Genomic DNA, 25,306 nt, shown 5'->3' on the forward strand with positions numbered 1-25,306 from the left:
CCTCATTTAAAACCCGCCATCTCTCTTGCTCTCTCCCTCTCTCCTTTCCTTCCCCTATCTCACCCCCGGTTATTTATCCATGATTTCTACAAGGCTGTTTCTAAATTATGGCGATTTTTCATCCTGATAATAAAGGATGGGTTTTTTGTGGGGGGGGGAAGAGGGGTTCATGATCCCTCTGGTTTTTAATCATTATGACTAAAATGAACTGAGGGAATAAGGCTCGTTTTTAAAAGAAATGACTGTTTGTAGTTTCACAGCACAGGCAGAAAATTACAAATATGTGTGTGAAGAAATCTCTTTCTCTTTCATTCTTCCTCTTTGCTTCTCTCTCTTTCTCTTTCTCTCTTTCTCTTTCTCTCCTTTTGTCTCTCTCTCTTTCTGTCTCTCTTTTTGTCTTTGTCTTTCTCTATCTGTCCCTCTCTTTCTTTCTCTTTCTTTCTTTCTTTTTTTTGTAAATTTTATTTGAGTTTTCACAAAAAGAAAAGAAATGCAAATAAAACATCTTTTTTTGAAAGCAGCATAATCCCGGGTTACATTTCTTCGTACAGACGCAAATTCAGGTTCATGCTCATTTTTATATTCTATTCCATATCTTATTACCATTTTACATTTTCTACATGGCTTCTCCCCTCTTTTAATTTTCTCAATTTTATTTTATTTATTTCATCTCAATTCAAATCATTATATTTATGTTTTTTGTCTGTCCTGTTTCAATTGTCTATTATCTTTTCTCATTAAACAAAATTTCTCCTGTAGTTACTGATTGGAGTATGACGCCTTTATATCTTTCCCCTAAAGTTATAACACTCAATATAATATATAACTTCTATTCGGATTCTGCTTGGTACATTCTTAAACTACACACAGTATTCTTGGAAAAAATAAAAAATTAAAAATTAAAAATGTATATAATTAAAACAACATTCCATTCCAATTCAATTCTATCATTAATATTAATTAAAGTCTTAACATTTTTTACATTACTTTTCAATTAAATATCATACTTCTATGGGAACAATTATAAGCTTTCCATAGTTAATTCCCCCCCGCTCTTCACTTATCTTTTATAAAAGATTGACTAATTAAAATGTTTCTGTTCCTTCCTAATTCAATTTTCTCATTTATTTTATTTCATTTACTTTATTCACAAACATTTCACTAAATTACACTAACTATTTTATCCCTCATTTTAATCATATGTTGTTTCCAATTTTCTAAAGTTATTTCTATTACAGATATAACAATACAATCTTATGTACCTTTACAGAATCCCTTTTTCATTTAGATTTTCACCCATTATCTCTAAATAGGTCCTGTTTCTTTATATCTTGCTCCGGACCTTTGTAACTTCTTTTCCTTTCCTTCTTCTCTCTCTTCTTCTTCTCTCCCCTTTTTACCCCTTTGTCTCTCTACCTCTATTTCCCTCTTCTGTATTCCCCTTTTCTGTTGCTTTCCAGTATTATACTTATTTTTTGAATTATTTTTCTTTTCTTTGGTTGTTTTTTTAAGTCTTAAATTCTCCATCCTCTTTCCCCCCTTTCCTTTTTCTTCCCCACATAGAGTTACTTGTTCATTAAAGATGGCTTCTTCTTTGTCCCAGTCTTCTTGTTTTGCAGTCATTTCTTGTTGTTTCTCATAGTTCCAGATCTCCATTTCTAAGAATTGAAAAACGAAGCCAAAAGAACCCTTCCCTTCTTGTGCATCTTCTTTATACTTTTTAAGTTCCATTTTCAATTCATCCAAAAGTGATGCCATTGTATAAATTTTTAAACAACCACCCGATTGATTTTAGTCATTCAAATATAATAACCAAAAATCCAAAAGTCACCAAGTAATCCAAATACACGCAAGCTGTTTCTTTTTGCTCTTTCTTTTTTTTCCCACTTTCTCTTCCTGGGGTTACTATTTAGTTGCAAAGTTTCAGTTAAAATGTATCTTTTAGAAGTCTTATTGAAATTTTACTTTAGATTCTTTTAAAATCCAGGCAATCTCCTCCCTCTTCCAGATCCTGCCCTTGTTCTTTTTCTCTCCCTTCCTGCTTATAGAAGAAAAAGGTTTTAATGTCCAGAAATCTTTATTATCCCTTTGGCATTTAGTTATATTTTCAGCTTAATTGCCTATTGATGCCAAAGTGGATTTTTCCAATTTCTTATTTAGGTCTCTTAGTTGTCAATATAAGGAAGGAGAGAGAAGAAAAAAAAAAAAAGCCAAACCTTTCCCTTTTCACTTTCTTTCGCTGCTTCGGACTCTTCTTTGGGAGCGATGTTATTTCTTGTAAAATTTAAATTCCAGGGTACCTTAGTTGTTGCCTTTTCAACTTAGCCCAGTCAGCCAAAACTTTCACTTCTTATCTTCCTCCTGCACATTCTTTTCCGATTGAGTTCTTCTTTGAGGTGGCCATTTCTGACCACCGCTCCTACCGCCTTCGGGAAAGGGAGTAATGGCCAGCTGAGGAGGAGAGATGCGGCTCTCCTCGACCCTGCTGGCGGTCTCCCCCCTCTTCACCACCTCTACGGGGTGGCTTAGCCCCGAAACCAGCCGGCTTGGGGCGCTCCAGTGGCGAGCCCAGACAGAAACTGCGCCCTTCAAACCGGAAGTCTCCTCTTTCTCTTTCTCTTTGTCTCTCTCTCTCTCTTTGTCTTTGTCTTTCTCTTTGTCTCTCACTTTCTTTCTCTCTCCCTCTCTCTTTCCCTCTCTTTCTCTTTGTTTCTCTCTCTTTCTCTGTCTGTTTCTCTCTCTCTTTTGTCTTTGTCTTTCTCTTTGTCTCTCTCTCTTTCATTCTCCCTCTCTTTCTCTCTCTGTTTTTGTCTTTGTCTTTGTCTTTGTCTTTGTTTCTCTCTCTCTCTCTCTCTCTCTGTGTGTGTGTGTGTGTGTTTGCCACCCCTTTCTGCATTGATATGGGTAAGGACCAGACTCTTTCCTCCTCAACTGATAAGAATGAATTTCTGAAAGCTAAGTGCTTCAAAAGGAATTCTTTATTGAAAGGAAGTGATCCAGGTACTAGCCAAAGCAGGATCTAAAATGCCTCCTGGCATACAATGTAGATAAAGGGAGTTAGAACCCCTCCCATTATTCTGATGTGGATTTAGTCAAACAAAGAAACAATATGTTAATCCCCCCCACTTTCTGGGAACATAGTTGAAAAAAGTTTCCCAGGAAGTTTCTTTCTGAGCTGGAATTTTTACGGCTCCTTCTCCTCTTGCTATCTCTCCAAGAGGTGACAAGTTTCCAGGCATCTGGGCTCCAGTCCCCCAGTTGTATATCATGTGCAAGTTATACAGATTCAATACAAGGCTTAAGATATTCAGGTTACATCAAAAAGGATTACCTGTATCAATTCCCCCACCCCTTTCTTCTTCCATTGAAGAATGGCAGATACACAGATCTGACAGTATGTCTCAACAGGTAGTCCTCGACTTATGCCACAATGGAGCTCAAAAATCCTGTTGCTAACCAAAGCAGTTGTCAAGTAAGTTTTGCCTCATCTTACGACTTTTCTTGCTAGAGCTGTTAAGGGAATCCCTGCAATTGTTAAGTTAGTCACATGATTGTTAAGGGAATCCGGCTTCCCCCATTGGCTTTGCTTGTCGGAAGGTCCCAAAAGGGGATCACGTAACCCCAAGGACACTGCAACCATTGTAAATATGAGTCCGTTGCCAATCCTCCTCCCTCCTCCTCCCTACAAACCCCACTCCCTTCTAGCACCAATGATGTTGCCTAGCTTGGTAATGAAACTCAAGAAAACCACCAAGCTCAGAGAGCACCAAGGACTCCACAATCATCCTCCTCCTGTCCTCCTCCTCCTCCCTCCTCCCACTCCTCCTCCTCCTCCTCCTCCTCCTCCTCCTCCTCCTCCCCTCCTCCTCCTCCTCCTCCTCCTCCTCCTCCTCCTCCTCCTCCTCCCAGCAAACCTCACTCCCTGCTGGCATTGATGATATTACCTAGTTTGGGACATGAAATGTTTGCATCAAAACAACCAAGCTCAAAGAGCACCAAGGAAGCCACAGTCATCTTCCTCCTCCTGTCCTCCTCCTCCTCCTCCTCCCCGTCCTCTTCCTCCTCCTCTTCCCAGCAAACCTGATGATGTTACCTAGTTTGGGACATGAGACACCTGCAAGAAAACAACCAGTGCTGGGATTCAGCCAGTTTGCACCACTTCGGGAGAACCAGTTGTTAACTTTCTGAGCAGTTTGGTGAACTGGTTTTTGAAAGAAATCCCCAGGGCAGAGAACCGGTTGTTAAATGATTTGAATCCCACCCCTGAAAACAACCCACCTCAAAAAGTACCAAGGGCCCCTCAACCCTGTTTGTAAAAAAAAAAATCTCCTGAATCTTAGAAATGTAGGTTGTTGTAATGTATCACTGGGTTTTGAGAGGACCTCACCCAATATTGGCCCACTTCAAATGCGGAGTGCCTCCCCTATGATATAAAGCCCTGGGTTTATCAAAAATGGTTTGATCTAGGAGATGCCCACAGGTGCCACAGCTCCCCTTCTTCCTTTTGGCTTGTTCTGCTGACTGCAATGCCCTGCCTCTTCCTTCCCTCCCAGGCCTTTTGATATAGTGCTGGGATTAATTTACAATTCCCAACAGTGCAAATGGGTTTCTTAATTTATAGAGCATTTATAGGTTGAACTATTAATGCTCCGTATTTATGTAGCACTTAGACTGGTGCAGAATGCATTTACAAGTCTTATTTCCTTAATCTTTCAATGGCTCTTTGCTTCAGCAAACCAGGGAAAGAAATTATGGCTTGCTCGGCCTTGCAGGCTGACTTGTTGGGAGGAAATGCATGGTTGCTCTCTCTCGCCATGGAGTTTGCTTCTATTTTGAATCACCTATCAGGGCTCCTGTCATTTGGGAATTGTATCCAGGCCATTACAAGGGGGAAATTTTATGCTGTGTAGGTCTTCTCTGGATATCTGAATAGGACAAACTCCATACATATCAGCTTTGAGAACTCAATTGCACTTTGTCTGGCCTGTCAAATTACAGGGAGTCCTGAATTTTGACCACAGTTGAGCCCAAAATTTACGTTGTTAAGACAGTTTTGCCCTCTCAGGAGGAGGAAGAGGAGGAGGACTGTGGGGTTCTTAGTGATCTCTGAGCTTGGTGGTTTCCTTGCAGATGTCTCATGACCCAACTAGGTAACATCATCAGTGCTAGAAGGGAGGAGGAGGAGAAAGAGGAAAAGGAAGACTGTAAAGTCCTTGGTGCTCTCTGAGCTTGGTGGTTTTCTTGCAGATGCTTCATTATCAAACTAGGTAATATCATCAGTGCTACAAGGAAGTGTGCTTTAAGGAGGAGGAGGAGGAGGAGGAGGAGGAGGAGGAGGAGGAGGAGGAAGAAATGGTGGGCTCAATGGTGCTCTTTGAGTTTGGTTTGTTTTCTTGCAGCTGTCTCATGTTCCAAACACCATCGGTGCTAACCTGGAGTGAGGTGTGCAGAGAGGAGCAAGGAGAAGGAGGAGTCGATAAGTTAGTAACCCGGTCATTAAGTGAATCTGGCTTCCCCATTAACTTTGCTTGTCAAAAGGTCTCCAAGGGGGAATCAAGTGACCTTGGGACACAGCAACGGTCATAAGTATGAGCCAATTACCAAGCAACCTGAATTTTGTTCACGTGACCATGGGGATGCTACAAAGGTCGTAACTGTGAAGGTGTTGTGGTTAACCGGCAGCAGGTGCACATGGCTGAGAAGAGCGAGGGCTCAGATGAGGGGCCAGGACCATTAGGGAGTGCACTGCTGCCTTCAGAGATTGTGGGGGCTGGCAGCAGCGATGAGGAGGTTCCCGAGGAGCCTGCGCCAAGTGCGCGTGCATACAGGGCTGCTCGTAGGAGAGAGTAGCTGCAGCAGCACGGGTGACTCGGGAGTAAGGCTGCAAGGTAATGGGCCCTCCTTCAAGAAGATAAAAGCCAGCTGTGAATTGGACGTTCTTTGCAGGAAGCAAAAACTTTTTGAAACTCCAGCCTCGTGGACATTCCAGTATCTTAAGTTGGTATTTGAAGACTCTTGTGTTGTGAAATATTTCTTATCTGTGATTATTGGCAGCCTCGCACAGTTTTGGCGAGGCTTATGCTTATCAAAGTTAATTAGTTTGCAGCAGCCTTTTAACCAGGGATTCGTAAGAATCATTAAAAGGTTTCTGTTCCCTTTGGTTCGTGTTTGTTTTATTGGACAAGGGTTTGGGTCAGAACAAATGTCCATAAGTCACTTTTTTTCAGAGTAACTTGGAATGGTCACTAAATGAACTGTTGTAAGTCGAGGACTGCTTGTACTGCTTTCATCTCCATCCAACTGAAGCTAAAATGTTCTCCAGATCTTTGTAGAACCTTGTAGAAGAGCAATGAAGAGGATTAGGGGACTGGAGGCTAAAACATACGAAGAATGGTTGCAGGAATTGGGTATGTCTAGTTGGATGAAAAGGAGGACTAGGGGAGACATGATAGCAGGGTTCCAATATTTGAGGGGCTGCCCCAAAGAAGAGGGAGTCAAGCTCTTCTCCAAAGTACCAGAAGGCAGGGAAAGAAGCAATGAGTGGAAACCAATCAAGGAGAGAAGCAACCTGGAACTAAGGAGAAAATTTCTGACAATGAGATCAACTAACTAGTGGAACAATTTGCCTCCAAAAGTTGTGAATGCTCCAACACGGGAAGTTTTTAAGAAGAGATTGGACAGCCATTTGTCTGAAATGGTATAGGGATTCCTATCTGAGAAGATGGTTGGACTAGAAGACTCCAAGATCCCTTCCAACTCTGCTATTCTATTCTATTCCCATTCTCTGATCTGTTCTGTTCTGTTCTGTTCTGTTCTGTTCTGTTCCGTTCCGTTCCGTTCCATTCCGTTCTATTCCCATTCCCATTTCTATATTCTATGATATTCCTTATTCTATTCCCATTCTTCTGTTCTGTTCCCATTCCCTATTCCCTATTTCCTATTCTCTATTCCCTATTCTATTCTGTGCCTTATTCTATTATATTCCCATTCTCCTATTCTGTTGTGTTGTGTTGTGTTGTGTTGTGTTCTATTCTATTCTATTCTATTCTATTCTATTCTATTCTATTCTATTCTATTCTATTCTATTCTATTCCATTCCATTCCATTCCATTCCATTCCATATTCTATTCTATTCTATTCTATTCTATTCTATTCTATTCTATTCTATTCTATTCTATTCTATTCTATTCTATTCTATTCTATTCCATTCCATTCCATTCCATTCCATTCCATTCCATATTCTATTCTATTCTATTCTATTCTATTCTATTCTATTCTATTCTATTCTATTCTATTCTATTCCCTATTCTATTTTGCAAGCTGTGCCACCTTTGGTTATCCTGAGAGATGTAAGCCCTTGTGGAAATTTCAGAGCCACCATTGTTTCTCAGTATCATTTCACCACAGTGTGACTGATGGCACGGGACATCTTCTTTGATACAGCCCCTGTCACAAACCCTTTTTCAAAGCCATCCTCAATGCAGCTTTACAGTATTCAGAGGTGGCAGTAATATAATCCTGACTGCATCTTTCTGAGATGGAAGAGTCCTCGAGGAATCGTAAACAGCTTCAAATAACAACCAAGCGAATTCTCCAGGTGCTTTTTTAGCGACGTGCCAGCAACTTGAGGAGATCCTAGATCAATGCTGAGTTTTCAGATGTTTATATGATACATTTAAAATTAAATAAATAAATAAGAAAGCGAAGAGAAACTGCCATTTCCCAGAAGGATTGGCCTTTAGCATTCCCCCATTGCTAAACATCCAGGTTCCCGCTGCTATATAATTTTTTACCTGCTTCTCCTGGAGACAGTATCTGGATTTGTAATTCATATCAGGGCTTGGGTTTGCTGCAAAAGCGGAGTGGTCTGATGAACTATGATTGTTCAGTTTTTCGGATAGCAGGAAGAAAAGGAAACCTTCCTTTATTTTTAAATTTTTTTTTGAAAGAGAATAATTGCTGCTAGTTCTTTCAGGGCCCACCCTTGTTTTTCCCCCTGCTTTGTGCAGAAAAGGAGATGACCAACTGGGTTTCCAATTCAGTGTGTAGTTACTGTGGATGTCAACCACCATAACAGTAATGGAGTGGGAAGGGACCTTGGAGGTCATCTAGTCCAACCCCCCCTCTCCCAAGCAGGAGACCCTACACCATTTCTGACAGATGTCCGTCCGGTCTCTTCTTGAAAGCTTCCAGTGATGAAGCTCCCACAACTTCTGAAGGCAACTTCTGTGCCATGGGTTGATTGTTCTCACTGTCAGAAAATTTCTCCTTATTTCCAGGTTGAATCTCTCCTTGTTCAGTTTCCATCCATTGTTCCTTGTCTGGCCTTTGGGTGCCTTGGAAAATAGCTTGACTCCCTCATCCTCTCTGTGGCAGCCCGTCAAATATTGGAAGACTGCTATCTTGTCTCCTCTGGTCCTTCTCTTCAGTAGAATTAGCCAGGCCCAGTTCCTGCAACCATTCATTGTTTTAGCCTCCAATCCCCTCATCATCTTGGTTGCTCTTCTCTGTACTTTTTCTAGAGCCTCAATGTCTTTTTATAGTGTGGTAACCAAAACTGGGTGCAGTATTCTAAGTGTGGTTTTACTAAGGCTATATATCTTTCTACCATCTCTATCTATCTATCTATCTATCTATCTATCTATCTATCTATCTATCTATCTATCTAACATCTATCTATCTATCTATCTATCTATCTATCTATCTATCTATCTATCAATCAATCAATCTATCTATCATATCTATCTATCTATCTATCTATCTACCAATATCTATCTACTCTATATCTATCATCTATCTATCTACTGTATATCTACCTACCTACCTACCTACCTACCTACCAATATCTATCTACTGTATATCTATCTATCTGTCTTCTGTCTGTCGCTTCTGTCTTTCTGCCTGCCTCCTCTCTACCACCACCTTTCTTTCTTTCTTTCTTTCTTTCTTTCTGTCTTCTTTCTTCTATCTATCTATCTATCTTCTTTCTATTATCTATCTATCTATCTTTCTTTACCTTTCTATCAATCATCTATCTATGTATCTCTATCTATCTATCTATCTATCTATCTATCTATCTATCTATCTATCTATCTATCTATCTATCATCTATCTATCTATCTACCATCTCTATCTCTATCTCTGTCTATCTATCCACTTAACAACTTTGTCAGGAAAGGTTGTAAAATGGGGCAAAACTCATTTTACAACCGTTTCACTTACCAATGGAAATTTTGGACTAAGTCGAGGACTTACCTGCATTGCAACATCGCAGCAAGCTGGAGAGCCGCTCGAAGAGACGCGAGGTCATGGGCCTGTGACAAAAACCACCCAAAGCCATGCAGAAGGTAGTTTCGGAAACGTCTCCTTGCGTCCGTGCAACCTTCTCACTCTCCGGATCAGCGGTGTTACCTGCGGTCTCAAAGACTTCGAAAGTCTTATTGCTCCGATTTGGAAGAGAGCAGGCACCGAGAGATTTTAAAAAAAAAGACCCAAACAAACCCAAAACAAAAATGTAGAGCTGGAGGAACACTGCCGCCCTCCCCTCCCGCTCTAAACACCAGCGTTTAAAATGTTGGCCTCTGTAGGTGGGATGAGCGAGAGAAGAAATTAGCTTTTCCACTTTGATCTAGTGGCTCGGTTGTTGCAACAGATATTTTAATGACTCTGCAGAGAAGCCGTAATTCTTCAAAAGGGTTCCTCTTGCTGAGCTGTCTGTGTGGAGCATGCTAATTTGCGAGGTGAGCGCAGGCCGAGTTGTCAGAAATGGATTTTGATGGGCAGGGAGCTTGATTCGCCGGAGAAGAAGCCGTTGCCATTGAAAGGAGTGGACCAGAAGGAACCCGAAGCGCCATGAGGGGAAGCTTGTTCCAGGAAACTTAATTTTTCTCCCAAGCAAGTTTAAGTGAAAACTTTCATAGGTATGATGCCGCTATCCCTCTGTCGATGTAGCCTACGACGGTGTGGGCTCTTTTGGCAGCTGCAGCACACTGCTGGCTTAAGCGGTGGTCCATCAGGATCATCAAGGTCCCTCTGACAGGCAATTTTCCAGAGCATTTGACTCAAGGCAGATGTTTGTATAGTACCCATGGCTAGTTTGGAGCTGTTCTACAACCCATGGATCCCATTCTTCTCTCCTTCTTTTCCTCCTTTTCCTTCTTCTTCCTTTTCCTCCTCCTCCTCCTCTTCCTCCTCCCTCCTCCTCCTTCTTCCTTCTCCTCCTTTTCCTCCTCCTCCTCCTCCTCCCTCCTCCTCCTTCTCCTCCTCCTCCCTCCTCCTCCTTTTCTTCTTCTTCCTTTTCCTCCTCTTTCTTTTCTTCCTTCTCCTTCTTCTTCCTTCTCCTTTTCCTCCCTCCTCCTCCTCCTTTTCTCCTTCTCCTTCTCCCTCCGCCCTCCTCCTCCTTTTCCTCCTCCTCCTTTTTCTTCTCCTCCTCTTTCCTCCTCCTCTTTCTTCTCCTTCTTCTTCTTCCTCCTCTTTCCTTTTCCTCCTCCTCCTCCTCTTTCTTCTTCCTCCTTCTCCATTTCCTCCTCCCCCCCCCCTCCTCCTCCTCCTTTTCCTTATTCTTCCTTTTCCTCCTCCTCCTCCTCCTTTTCCTTTTCCTTCTCCTTCTCCTTCCTCCTCCCTTCTCCTTCTTCTTCTTCCTCCTCCCTTCCTTTTCCTCCTCCTCCTCCTCTTCCTCCTCCATGTATCCCCACAGGTGCTGGGTCGGCTTTTCAGATCATTGAATGCCACTTTGCACAATCAGCTGTTTCTCCAGGGTGCAGGCCCACTACTTCGATATCTTTGTTGATGGTGTCTTGCAATCTTTGTTTTGGGTGCCCGTGAGGTCACCGGCCATTGACTTCTAGTTGGTAGGCAGTGTTGGCTATGGTGGAAGGTGCTGCTTTCTGGACACGTCCATACCAGCGGAATTGGCCTTCTCCCATCTTCTCTATAATTGGTGCCACACCAAAATGCTGTCAAATGGTGTCATTTGTGATGTGGTCAAGAAGGGAGATGCCCGGGGTGGGCTTCAAAATGTTTAGAAAAGGATATTCTCTGCCCAGTGGCTGGGTGGGCGTGGCCATGGTGGGCGTGAGGGAGGGCATTTGATGTGGTCAAGAAGGGAGATGCCCTCTGCAGGAGGGCAAAAACGGCCTCCCCAGGCTCTGGAGGCTCTCTGGAAGCCAGAAACAGGCCCATTTCCGGCCTTCCTGAACTTCCGGGAGGTCTGTATTTTGCCCTCCCCGAGCCTCCATGCGCGCCCTGCACTTACCTGCATCCAAAACAGACCGCCTGGGGACTTCTCGGAAGGGAGGGGAGGGGTGGGCAGAGCCAGCCAGGAGTGGGATTTGGGGGTTCTCCAAATTGCAGAGAATCTTAGCTAACAGTAAAGGTGGGATTCTACCGTTCGGCATGGTTCAGCTGAACCAGTAGCTCCAAAGATCATCTGGGAGCAAACCGGTTTGCTCTGACGATCTGCTGTTGGGCCTACCTGCCCACCGGGGCTCCCATACTGACCTTTATTTCCTGCTTTTGAACCGCAGCCGCTTTGCCGCACGTCAGCTGTTGAAGACACAGGGAGAAGGCAGGATTGCAGGAGGTGAATAGGAAAGCCTCTGCGCACGTGCAAAGCATGTGTTTGGCGCGTGCACAAAGCACGCCCACCAAGCCTTGCCCACCAAACTGGTGGTGAACCACTTTGAAACCCACCACTGGCTAGGAGGCTTTTTCAAACTCCTGGGAACCCCCAGCAGCCCAGCCCTGGAGATGCCCTATATCCAACGGAGCATTTCCGTGGCATGGAGAGATCTTCCGGTCCCTGTTGTTGCTGCCCAGCATCAGTGCCACACAGTGCAACATGTGTGGCACATGTGACAACATGTGTTACATGGTTGTCATGTAAATCTCAGATTTAAGACGGGTTGGCATTTGTCTGTCACATAACACACCGGTGAGTCCTCACCAAAGTGTCCAGGTGCATTCAACTAACTTTTGGTGACAATAGACATACAGTGTGCAAGCTCCATCTTTCCTATATGCCCGCTAGATCAGTGGGCTATCTGCGAAAATGAATCTGCCCAGCTTCTGCTCAACCCACCTAATTTTCAGCATTTTCTCCAGAGCGATAGATTCATACCAACGTTGCAATAAAATAAGGAAAGTTGACAATAGGGAAAATGGCTTTTTCCTCTCTGTTTCACGTCTTGCCTTTTATTTTTTTATTTTTTTTATTTTTTTAATATAATCTCATGATTTTTAACGTTCAGAGTGCAGAAGGTTCATACCTGTTGTTCTTGCAACAGCTGCTCTCCTTTGAGGAGACAAATGGTCCGACCTTCAGCGTGGCTGTTGGCCAATTTAAGATGATCTATATTTTGAAAAACCACTTTACCTGTCGGGTTTGGGAAGAAAATGGGTCTTCTAAAAAGGCTCTGCAGATCAATCGCTGGTGCTGTGATGCTAATTTTGGAAGATCAGCTTGTTTCCTTTCTGCTACGAAAGAGGCCAGGTGTTGGCGTTGAGGAGGAGAAAGCAGTTGGTTGAAAATAGGATTGGTGACTTGAGAGACAGACTTTGTTACCTGGTCCTTCAGACTTCCATTGGTTGATCCTTGGTCCTTCAGACTTCCATTGGTTGTTCCCCTGGTCCTTCAGATTTCCATCCGTTGTCTCCTAGTCTTTCACACTTCCATCAGTTGTTCCCTAGTTCTTCAGACTTCCATCAGTTGTTCCCCTGGTCCTTCAGATTTCCATCGTCTGTTCCCTGGTCCTTCAGACTTCCATCAGTTGTTCCCTAGTTCTTCAGACTTCCATCAGTTGTTCCCTGCTCCTTCAGATTTCCAACAGTTGGAGAAAAAGAGGACAAAAACCTGGAGATTCCCTCATTAATTTTTTTATTAATCCAACATATGCATACGGAATTCAGTGTAGTGATTGAGGATTATTACCATATTTGTAGTCCTATTCATCACGTTTCATCCATGTTGGTTCTGTGCAAATTTTTTGAGGAAGGTGCTTTTTAAAATTTTGTTTATTCAAAACAAAGGTATATTTTCAGAAAAGATAACATCAATATGTGGATAGAGACTTGCTGAAGTTACACCATTAATGTTCAATATAGCATTAATAAAACATAGATCTTGCCAAGGCAAGTACATTGAGTTCTTCTTAGGATATAAAAACAGACATAGAAGTGTTTCAGCTTAGTGCCAAAATCTCCACTTTATCATTATTTATAAATTTTAAAGAAAAAGAAAGAAAGGCAGTTCTAAAAATAGCACAGAAGACTATTTAATTTCCGACTTCTTTCTTTGCACACCAGCCGATTTACAGTATTTGTTGGTATAAATGTTAAAAACTTCAAATAATATGTGTAGTTGGAAGGAAAAATATCTAATTTAAGGCAATTTTGCTGTTTCTACTTTAAGCTTCAGTAGGGTTGCATGACCCTTGATAAGCCTAGATGGGGTTGGCTACTCATTTCTCTCATCAGCTTTGGAGGTAGGTCTGTCGTTCCTAATAGAATACATGCTTCATAGGCACAAGGTTTAGGACTAGACTAGACTAGACTAGACTAGACTAGACTAGACTAGACTAGGATAGGATAGGATAGGATAGGATAGGATAGAATAGAATAGAATAGAATAGAATAGAATAGAATAGAACAAACTGGAAGGGATCTTGGAGGTCTTCTAGAATAGATGAGAATAGGTGGAGGATTAGGAGGAGGGAGGAGGAAGAGAAAAGAAGGAGGAGGAGGAGGAGAAAAGAAGAAGAAGAAAGTAGGAATAGAATGGTATAGAACAGAAGCAGGAGGAGTGGAGAAGGAGAAGAAGAAGAAGAAGAAGAAAAAAGAAGAAGAAGAAGAAGAAGAAAGAAGAAGAAGAAGAAGAAGAAGAAGAAGAAGAAGAAGAAGAAGAAGAAGAAGAAGAAGAAGAAAGAAGAAGAAGAAGAAGGAAGAAGAGAAGAAGAAGAAGAAAGAAGAGAAGAAGAAGAAGAAGAAGAAGAAGAAGAAGAAGAAGAAGGAGAAATAGAATGATGTAGCATAGAAGGAGAAGGAGAAGATGAAAGAAGAAGAAGAAGAAGAAGAAGAAGAAGAAGAAGAAGAAGAAGAAGAAGAAGAAGAAGAAGAAGAAGAAGAAGAAGAAGAAGAAGAAGAAGAAGAAGAAGAAGAAGAATGGTATAGAATAGCAGGAAGAGAAAAGGAGAAGGAGAAGAAGAAATGGGAATAGGAATAGGATAGTTGGAAGGAACCTTAGAAGTCTTCTAGTCCAAATCCCTGCTCAGGCAGAAGACTCTATACCATTCCAGTGGGCTTTAATATATTCACACATCTTTCCTGAAACTGATGGTGAAGGTTCTTGGTGTTCTTGTGGTATATTTGTGGTGATGAGAAAGAAAGCAGATTTTGCATTTAGAGCATAGAACATAGAATAATAGGGTTGGAAGGGACCTCAATCAGGAGACCCTAACCCATTTCAGACAAATGGTTATCCGGTGTCTTCTTAAAAACTTCCAGTGTTGGAGCATCCACAATTTCTGGAGGCAAGTTGTTCCACTGATTAGTTGTTCTAACTGTCAGGGAATTTCTCCTTATTTCTAGGTTGCTTCTCTCCTTGATACGTTTCTACCTGTTACTTCTGCCCTCTGGAGAATAGGTTGACCCCCCCCTCTCTTACAGATTTACATATAATCAGAGTTGGAAGGAACCTTATAGGTCATCTAGTCCAACCCCCCTGCCTAAGCAGGAGACCTGTGACAGTCCTTGAAGTATTGGAAGACTTCTATCATGTCATCCCAAGTCCTTCTTTTCATTAGACTAGACTTTCTCAGTACCTGCAACTCTTCTTCAGTAAGAACGTTTTTAACCAAGAGTTAGGGGCTCCTTTAATAAATAAAATAAAATAAAATTAGGATTTGATGTCCACTAGGCAAGATGATGCTGGATACAATCTGGAGAATTTTACTAGCATAAAATAATTTCCAGGATTTCTGGGGGGGAAAAAAAGAAAAGGCTAGGCTGCAGCATCTGCTTTAATCTGCTTTTGGCATTTTTATTTCCCCAAATGGAGAGTTTAAATGTTTGGAAAGAAACCTACAATGTTTTTTCTTCCTATAGTCTGTGCACATAAGCTAACAATATCAGCGTCTCGCCCACTCCAATTAAGAAGGCAGATGGTCAGACACGACTCTAACACACTTTTCTTTTCGCAGCTTTTCTCCCCCATCCTGGTTCCCGGTGGTTGTTGGGTTGACCGCTGTCACCTCAGAAAACATGTATCTGTTTTTCAAAATCTTCAGATTTTCCTTCTCCCAGCTCACCCCTTAATGGTTCACCCAAGTCCTTGCTGCTCGTTTTTGCGTTCCTCCTTAAAAAAAAAGAGAACAGAGTTAATTTGAAGGGGTCCTTGGGACTCTCTGACCTTGCTTCTTTTCTTGCAGACGTTCCTTTATCCAACTAGGTAACATCTTCAGTGCTAGGAGAGAGTGGGGTTTGTGGGAGGAGGAGGATTGTGGGATGCTTGGTGCTTTCTGAGTTCGGTTGTTTTCTTGCAGATGTTTCATCTAGGTAACATCATCAGTGCTAGAAGGGAGAAGTTTGCAGACAGGAGGAGGTGGTGGTGGAGGAGGAAGAGGACAACAACTGTGGGGTTCTCTTTGATCTTGGTTCTTTTCTTGGTTCTCTTTGATCTTGGTTCTTTTCTTGTAGATGTTTCATGACCGAATTAGGTAACATCATCAGTGCTAGAAGGGAGTGAGATTTGCAGAATGGAGAAGAAGGAGAGGAGAAAGAGGAGGACCGTAGGATCCTTGGGGCTCTGAGCTTGCTTTTTTTTTTTCTTGCAGACATTTCATTATCCAACTAGGTCACATCATCAGTGCTAGAAGATAATGGAGTTTATAGAATGAAGAAGGAGTGGAGATGGAGGATGATTGTGGGGTCCTTGGTGCTCTCTGAGCTTGCTTGTTTTCTTGAAGACATTTCATTACCCAAACTAGGTAACATCATCAGTGCTGGTAAGGAAGAAGTTTGCTGTCAGTTTATATTTAGTGGCTTGCCCCATCAGTTTTGGTGGGGGGTTGTCTTTAAGAGATTCTTTGGTTGGGCTGTTTGCTGTTGGCTTCTTTGGCAGCTTCTTGATTGGAGTACTGCTTACTCGATTGTTGGTCTCAAATTAACCTTGGAGTTAATCTTTTGCTAATCTGGGTGCTGATTACTGATGGAAAGCTGGCTGGGCTCTTTTTTGTTTTCTTTTGGGCTGGTTGACTGTCTCTTTTGCACAATCCTCTTCTTCTTCTTGTGTCCTATCCGTCATCAGACGTTGGCGATTGTGTTGGCGATCCTATTTTTGTCAACAGCCGCACCAAAAAGTGCTGCTGAGTTTTGTACAGACACAAATTAGTAACAGATAATCAGAGTTGGAAGGGACCTTGTAGGTCTTGTCCAACTCCCTGCCTAAGCAGGAGACTCTACACCAGTGGTGGCTAATCTTTTTGGGCTCCTGTGCCAAAAATTGTGCACATGCTTGCACGCTCGCACTCACGTGCCAGCACCCAAAAAGGCAATGTGTGTGCCTCTACCCCCCTACACATATGCACGTAATCCCAACCTCTGCCACCCCCACCACTTTCTTACCTGCACTGCACCCCACAGCTGATTTTTGGCCGGTTTGAGGCCTTTTTGGGCCTCCCAAAGGCTTGAGGAAGGCTTCTGCAGGCTTTGCAGGCTGAAAACTAGCCCTGTTTTGTCACTTCCGGTATTTTCTGAAAATACCGGAAGTGACAAAACAGTGCTGGTTTTCAGCCTGCAAAGCCTGCAGAAGCCTGCAGAAGCCTTCCTCAAGCCTTTGGGAGGCCCAAAAAGGCCTCAAACCAGCAAAAAAATCAGCTGTGAAGTATGCCCATGCCCAGTGAGGTAAGTTTGCCTGCAGCTCACGTGCCAGCACAAATGGCTCTGCGTGCCACCTGTGGCACGCATGCCTTGTGCGTTCGCCATCATGGCCCTACATCATTTCTGACAAATGGCAGTCCAAAACAGTCCCTTAGATTTTGAAGCCACAATGTTGTTCTTCTCCCTGGACCTCGTCTGCCTTCAATCTTTCCTTGGAAGTGAAGGAAGCCGTATTTTCCCGGGTGTCGCATCGCATGTCCAACTTTTCTGATGGAACAAATTTCTGAGTTCCACCAACCCCAATCCAGACCGAGCTCTAAATTTGAGGAAAGTTGCCATGCAGGAGTTTTTGTGTCTGGAATGCCTGCCTTTTCTAACTCGAATGCAAACAACTCTTTGAAAATGCTGACTTTTTGCTGTTTGGATAAGCAGCTGCCAGCTCCTGGCCGATTAAAATTCAGTGCACGGCGTTTCCTCTCTGTTCGGAGAAGAAACCCAGGCTGTTCCACCCAATCGCCTTTGCGCTGCCTCTGTGTGTTTGGAGACACAAACACACACGCACACATATACACCCAGCACTGTTCCTTCTGTATATCTGTTGCTAAGTTAACTAAAGCCTACTTTTCCATTTACAAGCTTGGCTGAAAGAGCAACGGCATTATGGATAAAGGAATGGAATGAATTTTTATGGATAAAAATTCTCCTTTTGCACACAATCCTCAGAAAAACCTGATGAAATCTCTCTCTCTCTCTCTCTCTCTCTCTCTCTGTGTGTGTGTGTGTGTGTGTCTCTCTCTCTCTCTCTGTGTGTGTGTGTGTGTTTCTGTCTCTTTCTCTACCTTTGTCTGCCCCTCTCTCTCTTTCTCTCTCTTCATCTTCTTCTTTATTCCCACTTCCTCTTGTTGGCATTATGATGATGATAATTATCATTATTCCATTGCTTTGTATGTATGCCGAGAGTTTCTGGACCGGAGACAAATTCTTTGCATGTCTAGTCACACTTGGCCAGATAAAAGTATTCAGTTCAATTCAATTCCCCCCATCTCTGAGCACAGAAGCTGAACCAAGCAGCAGCTAGGAATTTGAAGATGGTGCTGAGGTTAATAAGCAAAGCCAACTGAATGGTTAAATGTTTGGGATTGTCACCTCTTTTTTATGTTCCTTACCTTCAAAGGCCTGGATCTGCGGGAATGGGGTTTTGACAAGGGAGGAGGGAGAAAAAACGGGTGTTAAGATAAGCGAAAGACACAATCTGAACTGAAAAATTCACACACAGAGAGAGAGAGGGACGGAAGGAAGGAGGGAGGAAGTCTCAACCTTGTTTTCCACAAATATGGATGTCAATATTTTGATTTTGCTGGTCTGCTTATTCACGAACTATTCCTGGATAGTTCCCTCTTATTAAGAGCCGTGGTGATGTAGTGGTTATAATGCAGCAATGCAGGCTAATTCTGCCCACGGCCAGCACTTTGGCAGTTCAATTTTCACCAGCTCAAGGTTGACTCAGCCTTCCATCCTTCCAAGGTCGGTAAAATGAGGGTCCAAATTGTTGGGGGCAAGCTGCCGCTTAGAGAGGGCTGTCAAGCACTGTGAAGTAGCATGTAAGTCTTAAGTGCTGTTGCTATTGCCCTCCCTCCCTCCCTTCCTTTCGTAACTCTGCCCACTGACAGGAATTCGATCCCGACCAGCTCAAGATTGACTCAGCCTTCCCTCCTTCCGAGGTCAATAAAATGTAGACCCAGATTGTTGGGGCCAAGAGGCTGACTCCGTAAAACCGCTTAGAGAGGGCTGTAAAACACTGTGAAGTGGTATATAAGTCTAGGGGCTATTGCTATGGCTACTGCAGGTGGTTCTCAACTTACAACATCATTAAGTCTAGAAGTATGGTTGTTCGTCAAGACAGTCACTATATTTTATGGCATTTTTCACGGGGGTTCTTAAACAAACGTTGCATTTGTTAAACAAACCCATTCCTTTGTCGCTCTGCATAGCGAGAAGGGTGGTGTATAAGCTTCCTTGAATCGTGACCCTTGACGTAAGTTAACTTTCTGAGCCTCCGAGTTACATCCTTCGCTCCCCGCCCTCCTTCCAACCTACGATTTTACTTTCCTTGCCGGTGGCCATAACCTGTCCTCTCCTTTTTTTCTCCCTGGCTGCAGCTGAGTTGCAATTTCCTGTAGACAAGGGCTGGTGTGTGTATGTGTGGCGTGCCAAGAATCCATCAGTTGGTCTTTCTGCAGTTGTGTTGGCCTTTAATTATGCATGCCTTTAAAACACAGTCGTAAAGACACCACAAAGGGATGCCATAAACTCGACTGGCGGCACAGAGAAGTGACATAAAAACCGGGGAAGGCATGCTTTTGAAGCGGCTTAGCTTGTTTTTCCCCCTCAAAACTCCTGATATCCTTTCTGAAATGCAGATTTTTTTCTTCTCCTCCTCTCTCTCCCACTGCCCTGAATTGTATAATTGGAGCCCCACTTTTATTTGTGGAATGCTTCTAAAATCTTCTCCTTCCCTTCCCAAATGTCTCTTAAGACCTAGTCTTGCAAAGCATCCACTGCTGTTTGGCAAATGTTTAGATGCTACCAGATGTAACAGAATTGCACGAATTGGAAGGGATCTTGGAGGTCTTCTAGTCCAACCCCCTACACCATTTCTGACAACTTGTCATCCGATCTCTTCTTCAGTGATGGAGCACCCACAATTTCTGGAGGCCAGTTGTTCCACTGGTTAATTGTCCTCACTGTGAGGAAGTTCCTCCTTAATTCCAGGTTGCTTCTCTCTTTGATTATGTTGTTTCTTGTCCTGCCCTCTGGTGCTTTGGGGAATAAAAAAAAAAAACCTTTTCTTTGGGGCAGTCCCTCAAATAGTGGAATTAGGCTTCATTCTGCATGCAGCTCAGGTTTGCAGAACTCAAAGCGATCTCAATTCACGAAACACTCGAATCCTCAACGTAGAATAGAACACAGAATAGAACAACAGAGTTGGAAGGGACTTGGAGGTCTTCTAGTCTAACCCCCTGCTCAAGCAGGAAACCCTACACCATTTCTGACAAAATGGTTGTCCAATCTCTTCTTAAGGTTGTAAGTTGAGAACAATGTGTAGGTAATATTTTAGGAGCATAGCGTTAATATACCCAGTGCTGGTTGATGGCGTGGATGGCCAATGGTCTGCTGGATGCCCTCTTCATTTAATGAAAGAGATCCACAAAGTGGCCCCCAGTATAGAATCAGTATTCTTGGGGTCCTCGTTTACTATCCATCCAAATAACATCTCCACATGTGCCAACTTTTCATTGATGTTTGATATGTATCCTAAAGATTTTGGAGCAAACCTAGTTCTTCATGTATAGGTAGCCCTCGACTTAAAATCATTCATTTAGTGATCATTCAAAGTTGCAACGGCACTGAAAAAAAAGCCACTTCCTATCAATTTTTCACACTCATGACCGTTGTAGCATCCCCATTGTCTCACGATCAAAATTTGGATATTTGGGACAGTGGTCCCTTTGGCGACCGTCTGATGAGCCAAACCGACAGGGAGGCCAGATTGACCCAACAACCGTGCGACGAACTTAACGACTGCAATGATTCCCTTTAACAACCGTGAAGAGAGAGGTCGTAAAATGGGGCAAAACTCACCGAACAAATGTCTCAGCTCGCAACATACATTTTGGACTCAGTTGGGGTTGCAAGTCAAGGACTATGTCAACTCATAAAACATTTATCTGTTCTTTTAGAATTGCCAACAGGAGGGGGAGGAGTGTAGCAGCTTGAAAAACTGAAACTGCATTCCATAAATGTTTTCAAAGATAGTAACTAGGTGACCAAAGTTTCTGCTGAGCAAAATTCTAATTGGAGAGCATGATTGATGACTCTTGGCTATGGATGTGTCCCATTGGAGAATATGGATTACGATACACCCAGGGGGTGGAGGGAAAACCAGGGTCAAGGGTGACAATGAATGATGTGTCTCAGAGTTGGCTACACCCAGGCACTGCCAGACATGTTAACTCCCCATAAATCCTTTTGAAGTTTGGAACTTTGGCTTGAGACTCATGACTTAAATGGGAGTCACTGCCGGAGTCCTGACAGACTACTTGTATCAGTGAGTGGGAATGACAGGAGGATGTTTAGATCGGAGAGCTTGGACTGTGATTCCCATCATCCTCTACCTTGGTTGGCCGAGGCTTAAGGGACTTGGCATTCCAAGCATAAACATCTACCAGACATTGAGCCTGGGAATTAATCTAATTAGCTCTGCAGTAATTGGAAATAATTTCAGGCATAGATCTTTTCGCTTGTCTAATGAGGTAGAGAGAGTGGAGTCTGTTACACGTTGGCTGGGCTTAACCGTGTTACGGATTTAACTTCTGTTCTGGGTTTCAGAATCCATTGAGCCATGAATAAACCAAATATGTCGAATCGCTCCAAGATGCTAAGCCGCAATAAAGAGATCCAGCTTAGCATGTCGCAACACCGCCACTCCTTTCCCTACCTTGACTAATCCTGCTTTGTGAACCCAGCAAAAAAGAAGGTGAGCTCTAAAGGAGTGGTGTCATGCCCCTGTTGAAGTCTGAATCAGAGGAGGAAGACGAACAGCTGACACAGGGAGTGGGAGTGTGACTCCACTGGCTGTGGAGGAAACTGGGGAAGGGAAAAATCCAGCTGGGAAGAGCAGGGGAGAGGTAGAACAAGGGAGAGGGAGTTCAGAGGAAGACCCAGGCCCACCCCATCTTCATCCTAGGGCATGCAGGAAGGAACGGAGGAGAGAGCAACATGGGTTGTGTGGCTTACGGGGGAGGAAAGGGCCCTGATTCCCTTCATTAGCCACGGCTGGGAAGAGAATTTAAAATAAATGCATGCTGAGTGCGGCGTCTGCTGGGAGCAAACGTGAGTTTATCTTGTGTTGACTTTGGTTATCTGTATTTCTGGCATCTTCCCAACCGTGTTGAGTTATTGCTATGCTGTCTTGTCTGGAATTCTTGCTCCTGCCCTGCCAAACTAATTACCTCATTTTGCCTTGATTGCACTTATAGTTACAGTTTTTGTTGACCACATTTTGGACTTGATTCTCTGCAGCCAAAGGCTGTTCCTGGGAGAATTTTTCTTCAGCCAGAAGGTAACCAGGACATTGGGGGGAAAGTTGGAGCTAATAAAGGGACTGTTATTGATTAACTGACTGTGTTGCCTTTCTGCCATCACAAGCATTGACCCACCTTCTCCAGATGGTGCTGGTCTTGGCTTTTTGAGCTATCTGAGGCTTAGAGTCTAATCTATCCTTTTCTTTTTTCTTTTTTTGCAGTGTCCGAAAGCCGCGGGGTTCTGGAAAGCGTCCAAAAATTCTCCTTGCTGCCAACGTACCTGCCGGTGAGTTATCACATCCACAACGCAGACATCTCCTTCTTCCTCAAAGAAGCCAACCAAGATATCATGAGGAACTCTAGCCTTCAATCCCGTGTGGAATCCTTCCTCATCTACAAAGCCAAGAGGCTGCCCACCTTAAATGCCACCTACGGGCCTTTTTCCATCGAGCAAGCAGTACCTCAGGACCTGCTGTCTTCCTCCAACCTCTTCAGGTCCACCGTCCCCAGGATATCGCTCAACTGGAAGTTGAAGGCCTACATCTTGAACCGCAATGTTTATTCAAGCAGGCCCAAAGTCCAGGTTCTCTTCTACATTGTCGGGAGAGATTGGGATGACTACAGAGTCTCGGAGCAGCTACCTTGCTTGAGGGTCTTCGCTTTTCGGGAGACGAGAGAAGTCCGGGCCACCTGCAGGCTAGCAGAAAGCCTGGGGTTTTGCACGGCAGAGTTGGACTTGCTCCCCAGCTGGTTCAACCCTCCCACCGTGGTGTCCGGCCGGAAGAAGTTTCTGAATCAGTCGGAAGGGAGTCGAGTGGAATTATACTACGCCCTTCAAGACGAGAATGGGGATTGTACCAAGGAGGACTCGAGAAGGAACAACGGAGTCAGACCCGCACGCAATGATGTTGATGAATCGGGGCCGCCCCTGGAAAGGATCGGAAGCGTTTTTCTCTACCAGGCCCAAGGGAGCCCCCCGTTAAGTGAACTGTGGCTGGATAGTAATGTCGTCCTTCAGTACCTATCCAAGACCCTAAAGCAAGGAGAAGTGTTGACTTTCTTGGTGTCCGTGGCTAAAAACTCAACCCAGGACCAGTTCACATTGAGGTAAAGCAACGTGGTCTTTCAGATAACAGGGTAGACTGGAGAACCAATTGGTCCAGGATGGTATAAGGTGGTCTGTCTTGAGCTGGGTGGTTAGATTAGAAGAGCTGCAAGGTCCCTGCTGCCCTATGATTCTGGGCTTGAATCTGTGACTCTATGGTTGATTCCATAGTCGTTCTCCGAGATGGTATGAACTCTCTGGCCTTGAGCTGCGTGGTTAGGCTAGAAGAGCGCCCAGGTTTCTACCTGCCCTTTGAGTCTATGATTCTCCCTCTGTAAAAGTGAAATGCCCCTCATGCACAGTGGTGGGATTCAAATTTTTTTACAACTGGTTCTGTGGGCGTGGCTTGGTGGGCGTGGCAGGGGAAGGATACTGCAAAATCCCTATTCCGTCCCCGCCCCACTAACCTGCTTTCCAGCTCCGTTCTCCTGTGCAGGGCAACCAAAGAAGACCCAGCCAATCAGCTGGGACTCAATGGGAGGCAGAGAATAGAAGGGGGCAGGGCCACTCAGAGGTGGGATTGGCTGGTTCTCCGAACTACTCAAAATTTCCACTACCGGTTCTCCAGAACTGGTCAGAACTTGCTGAATACCACCTCTGCTCACGCATCATCACAAAATCACCAGAACCGTAAAGCCTGCAAACTTGAAATTTGACATGTGTGTTCCTCTTGGTTTTTAGGTGCTCACTAAGAAAGGATTTTTCGAAATGACCACCCAAGAATTAGTATTTCCTATATTATTATTATTAACACACTCTGATGCTAAGAAGGTCTACTCACCCTCCCCACCTGAAAAGAAATCTGTTCCAAATGCAAAACACAAGCAGAGGAAAGGAGTTTCAGTTTCAGTTTCACAGCACCAAGCAGCTTTAGGACAGAACAGTTGAGCTAAGCCACGCCCAGGCTCCTTGCTGTCTCCTTCTTGCTCACACAGCAAATATGGTTTCAGTTTTCAAACAGCCCTCAACTTTCTCACACACTGACAGGACACTAGTCAGATGAATACTGATAGATGCTGGTAGGCAGAGGCAGAATTTTTTTCTCCTTATTTTCCTCCCCCAAAACTAAGCCCGACCACATAGTTTTGTAACAAAGCACGTGTATCAAGCTAGTGAGTCTATAATTCTGTGACTTGATTTCATGATGTTCTCGAGGATGGCATGAAATCTCCTGCCTTGAGTGCAGGCAGCTAGACTAGAAGACCTTGAAGGTCCCAGCTCTGTGATTCTATGATTCTACCATACTGCAATTGATGCTATGATAATTACTTCTCATTCCCCCATGTTTCCCCCTCCCCCGCCCTCTGCAAATGTTAAAAAATACTTTGTGCTTCCAGTTTTGGCTCGATGTGTTTTGCAAAGTGTCTATTTGTCCAAGAGGGTAGTAGGGTGTCATCTCTTTCATGTGTCACACAATATCGGACATAATGACCACCATACCATTGGGTCTAGATTTGGATTGGACTGGGTCGTCCATTTGCAATATTTAGATACTGGCATGAGATGAGCATTTTGATCCCTTGGTATTTGAGCTAGTATACATTTAGATCAGGGGTAGTTAACCTTTTTATACCTACAGCCCACTTTTGTATCTCTGTTAGTAGTAAAATTTTCTAACCGCCCACCTGTTCCATGAAAGCTGGAACGCCAGAACGCTAGTAGGTGGTAGGGACCAGGTTGACTACCACTGATTTAGACGAAGTCCATAACTTGGTGCTAGGGTTTGTGTTTCATAGACAGGTGATTTGAAATTTGGTTTCAAGGAACTAATTTAAGTTCCTATTATCAGCCCTCAAAACCAAGAATGATACGTGGTGATACTTCCAAACAGAAGAATGGTTCTACACCTCCAGACAGAATCTTGCCAAATTAAAGCAGATTACTATCTACATGGTCTGTATTTTGGGAACTGTTATAAACTGTTTTTTCCCTCTTCCTCTCATACAAGCTCTCTAAATGGAGTTGTCTCTTGCTCCTATACATGTTCACCCATGAAACAACATGTTTCCCCATGTTGTAAGGTGTAGTATTATTATTTTCCTTCTCATCTTCTTTACTACTCCTTCTTATAGGTATGATTATTTTGATTATTAGTACTCTGTTGCTTTGCATATATACTGAGAACTTCTGTACTTGAGACAAATTCTTTGTGTGTCTAATCATATTGGCCAAACAAAATATTCCTAGTCTAGTCTAGGCTACTTTTACTCTACTCTACTCTGTTGTTTCATTTAGTTTGTTTACT

The 25,306-nt window shown here is 43.4% G+C and overlaps 1 protein-coding gene across 1 annotated transcript in view; it reads left to right on the forward strand.

Annotated features, from left to right (window-relative positions):
- LOC113425108 (transmembrane protein 132D-like) overlaps positions 1 to 25,306 on the forward strand; it is a 238,981-nt gene that overhangs the window by 27,658 nt on the left and 186,017 nt on the right. Inside the window, exon 2 of the mRNA XM_026687092.2 lies at positions 22,178 to 23,063. Within this exon, the coding sequence (XP_026542877.2) occupies positions 22,178 to 23,063 (886 nt within the window). The remainder of the gene's footprint in view (positions 1 to 22,177; positions 23,064 to 25,306) is intronic.

Source organism: Notechis scutatus, chromosome 13 (genome assembly GCF_049901735.1).
Source record: "Notechis scutatus isolate UNSWTSFEM ecotype Mainland chromosome 13, rNotScu1.2, whole genome shotgun sequence".
Classification (NCBI taxonomy): Eukaryota; Metazoa; Chordata; class Lepidosauria; order Squamata; family Elapidae; genus Notechis; species Notechis scutatus.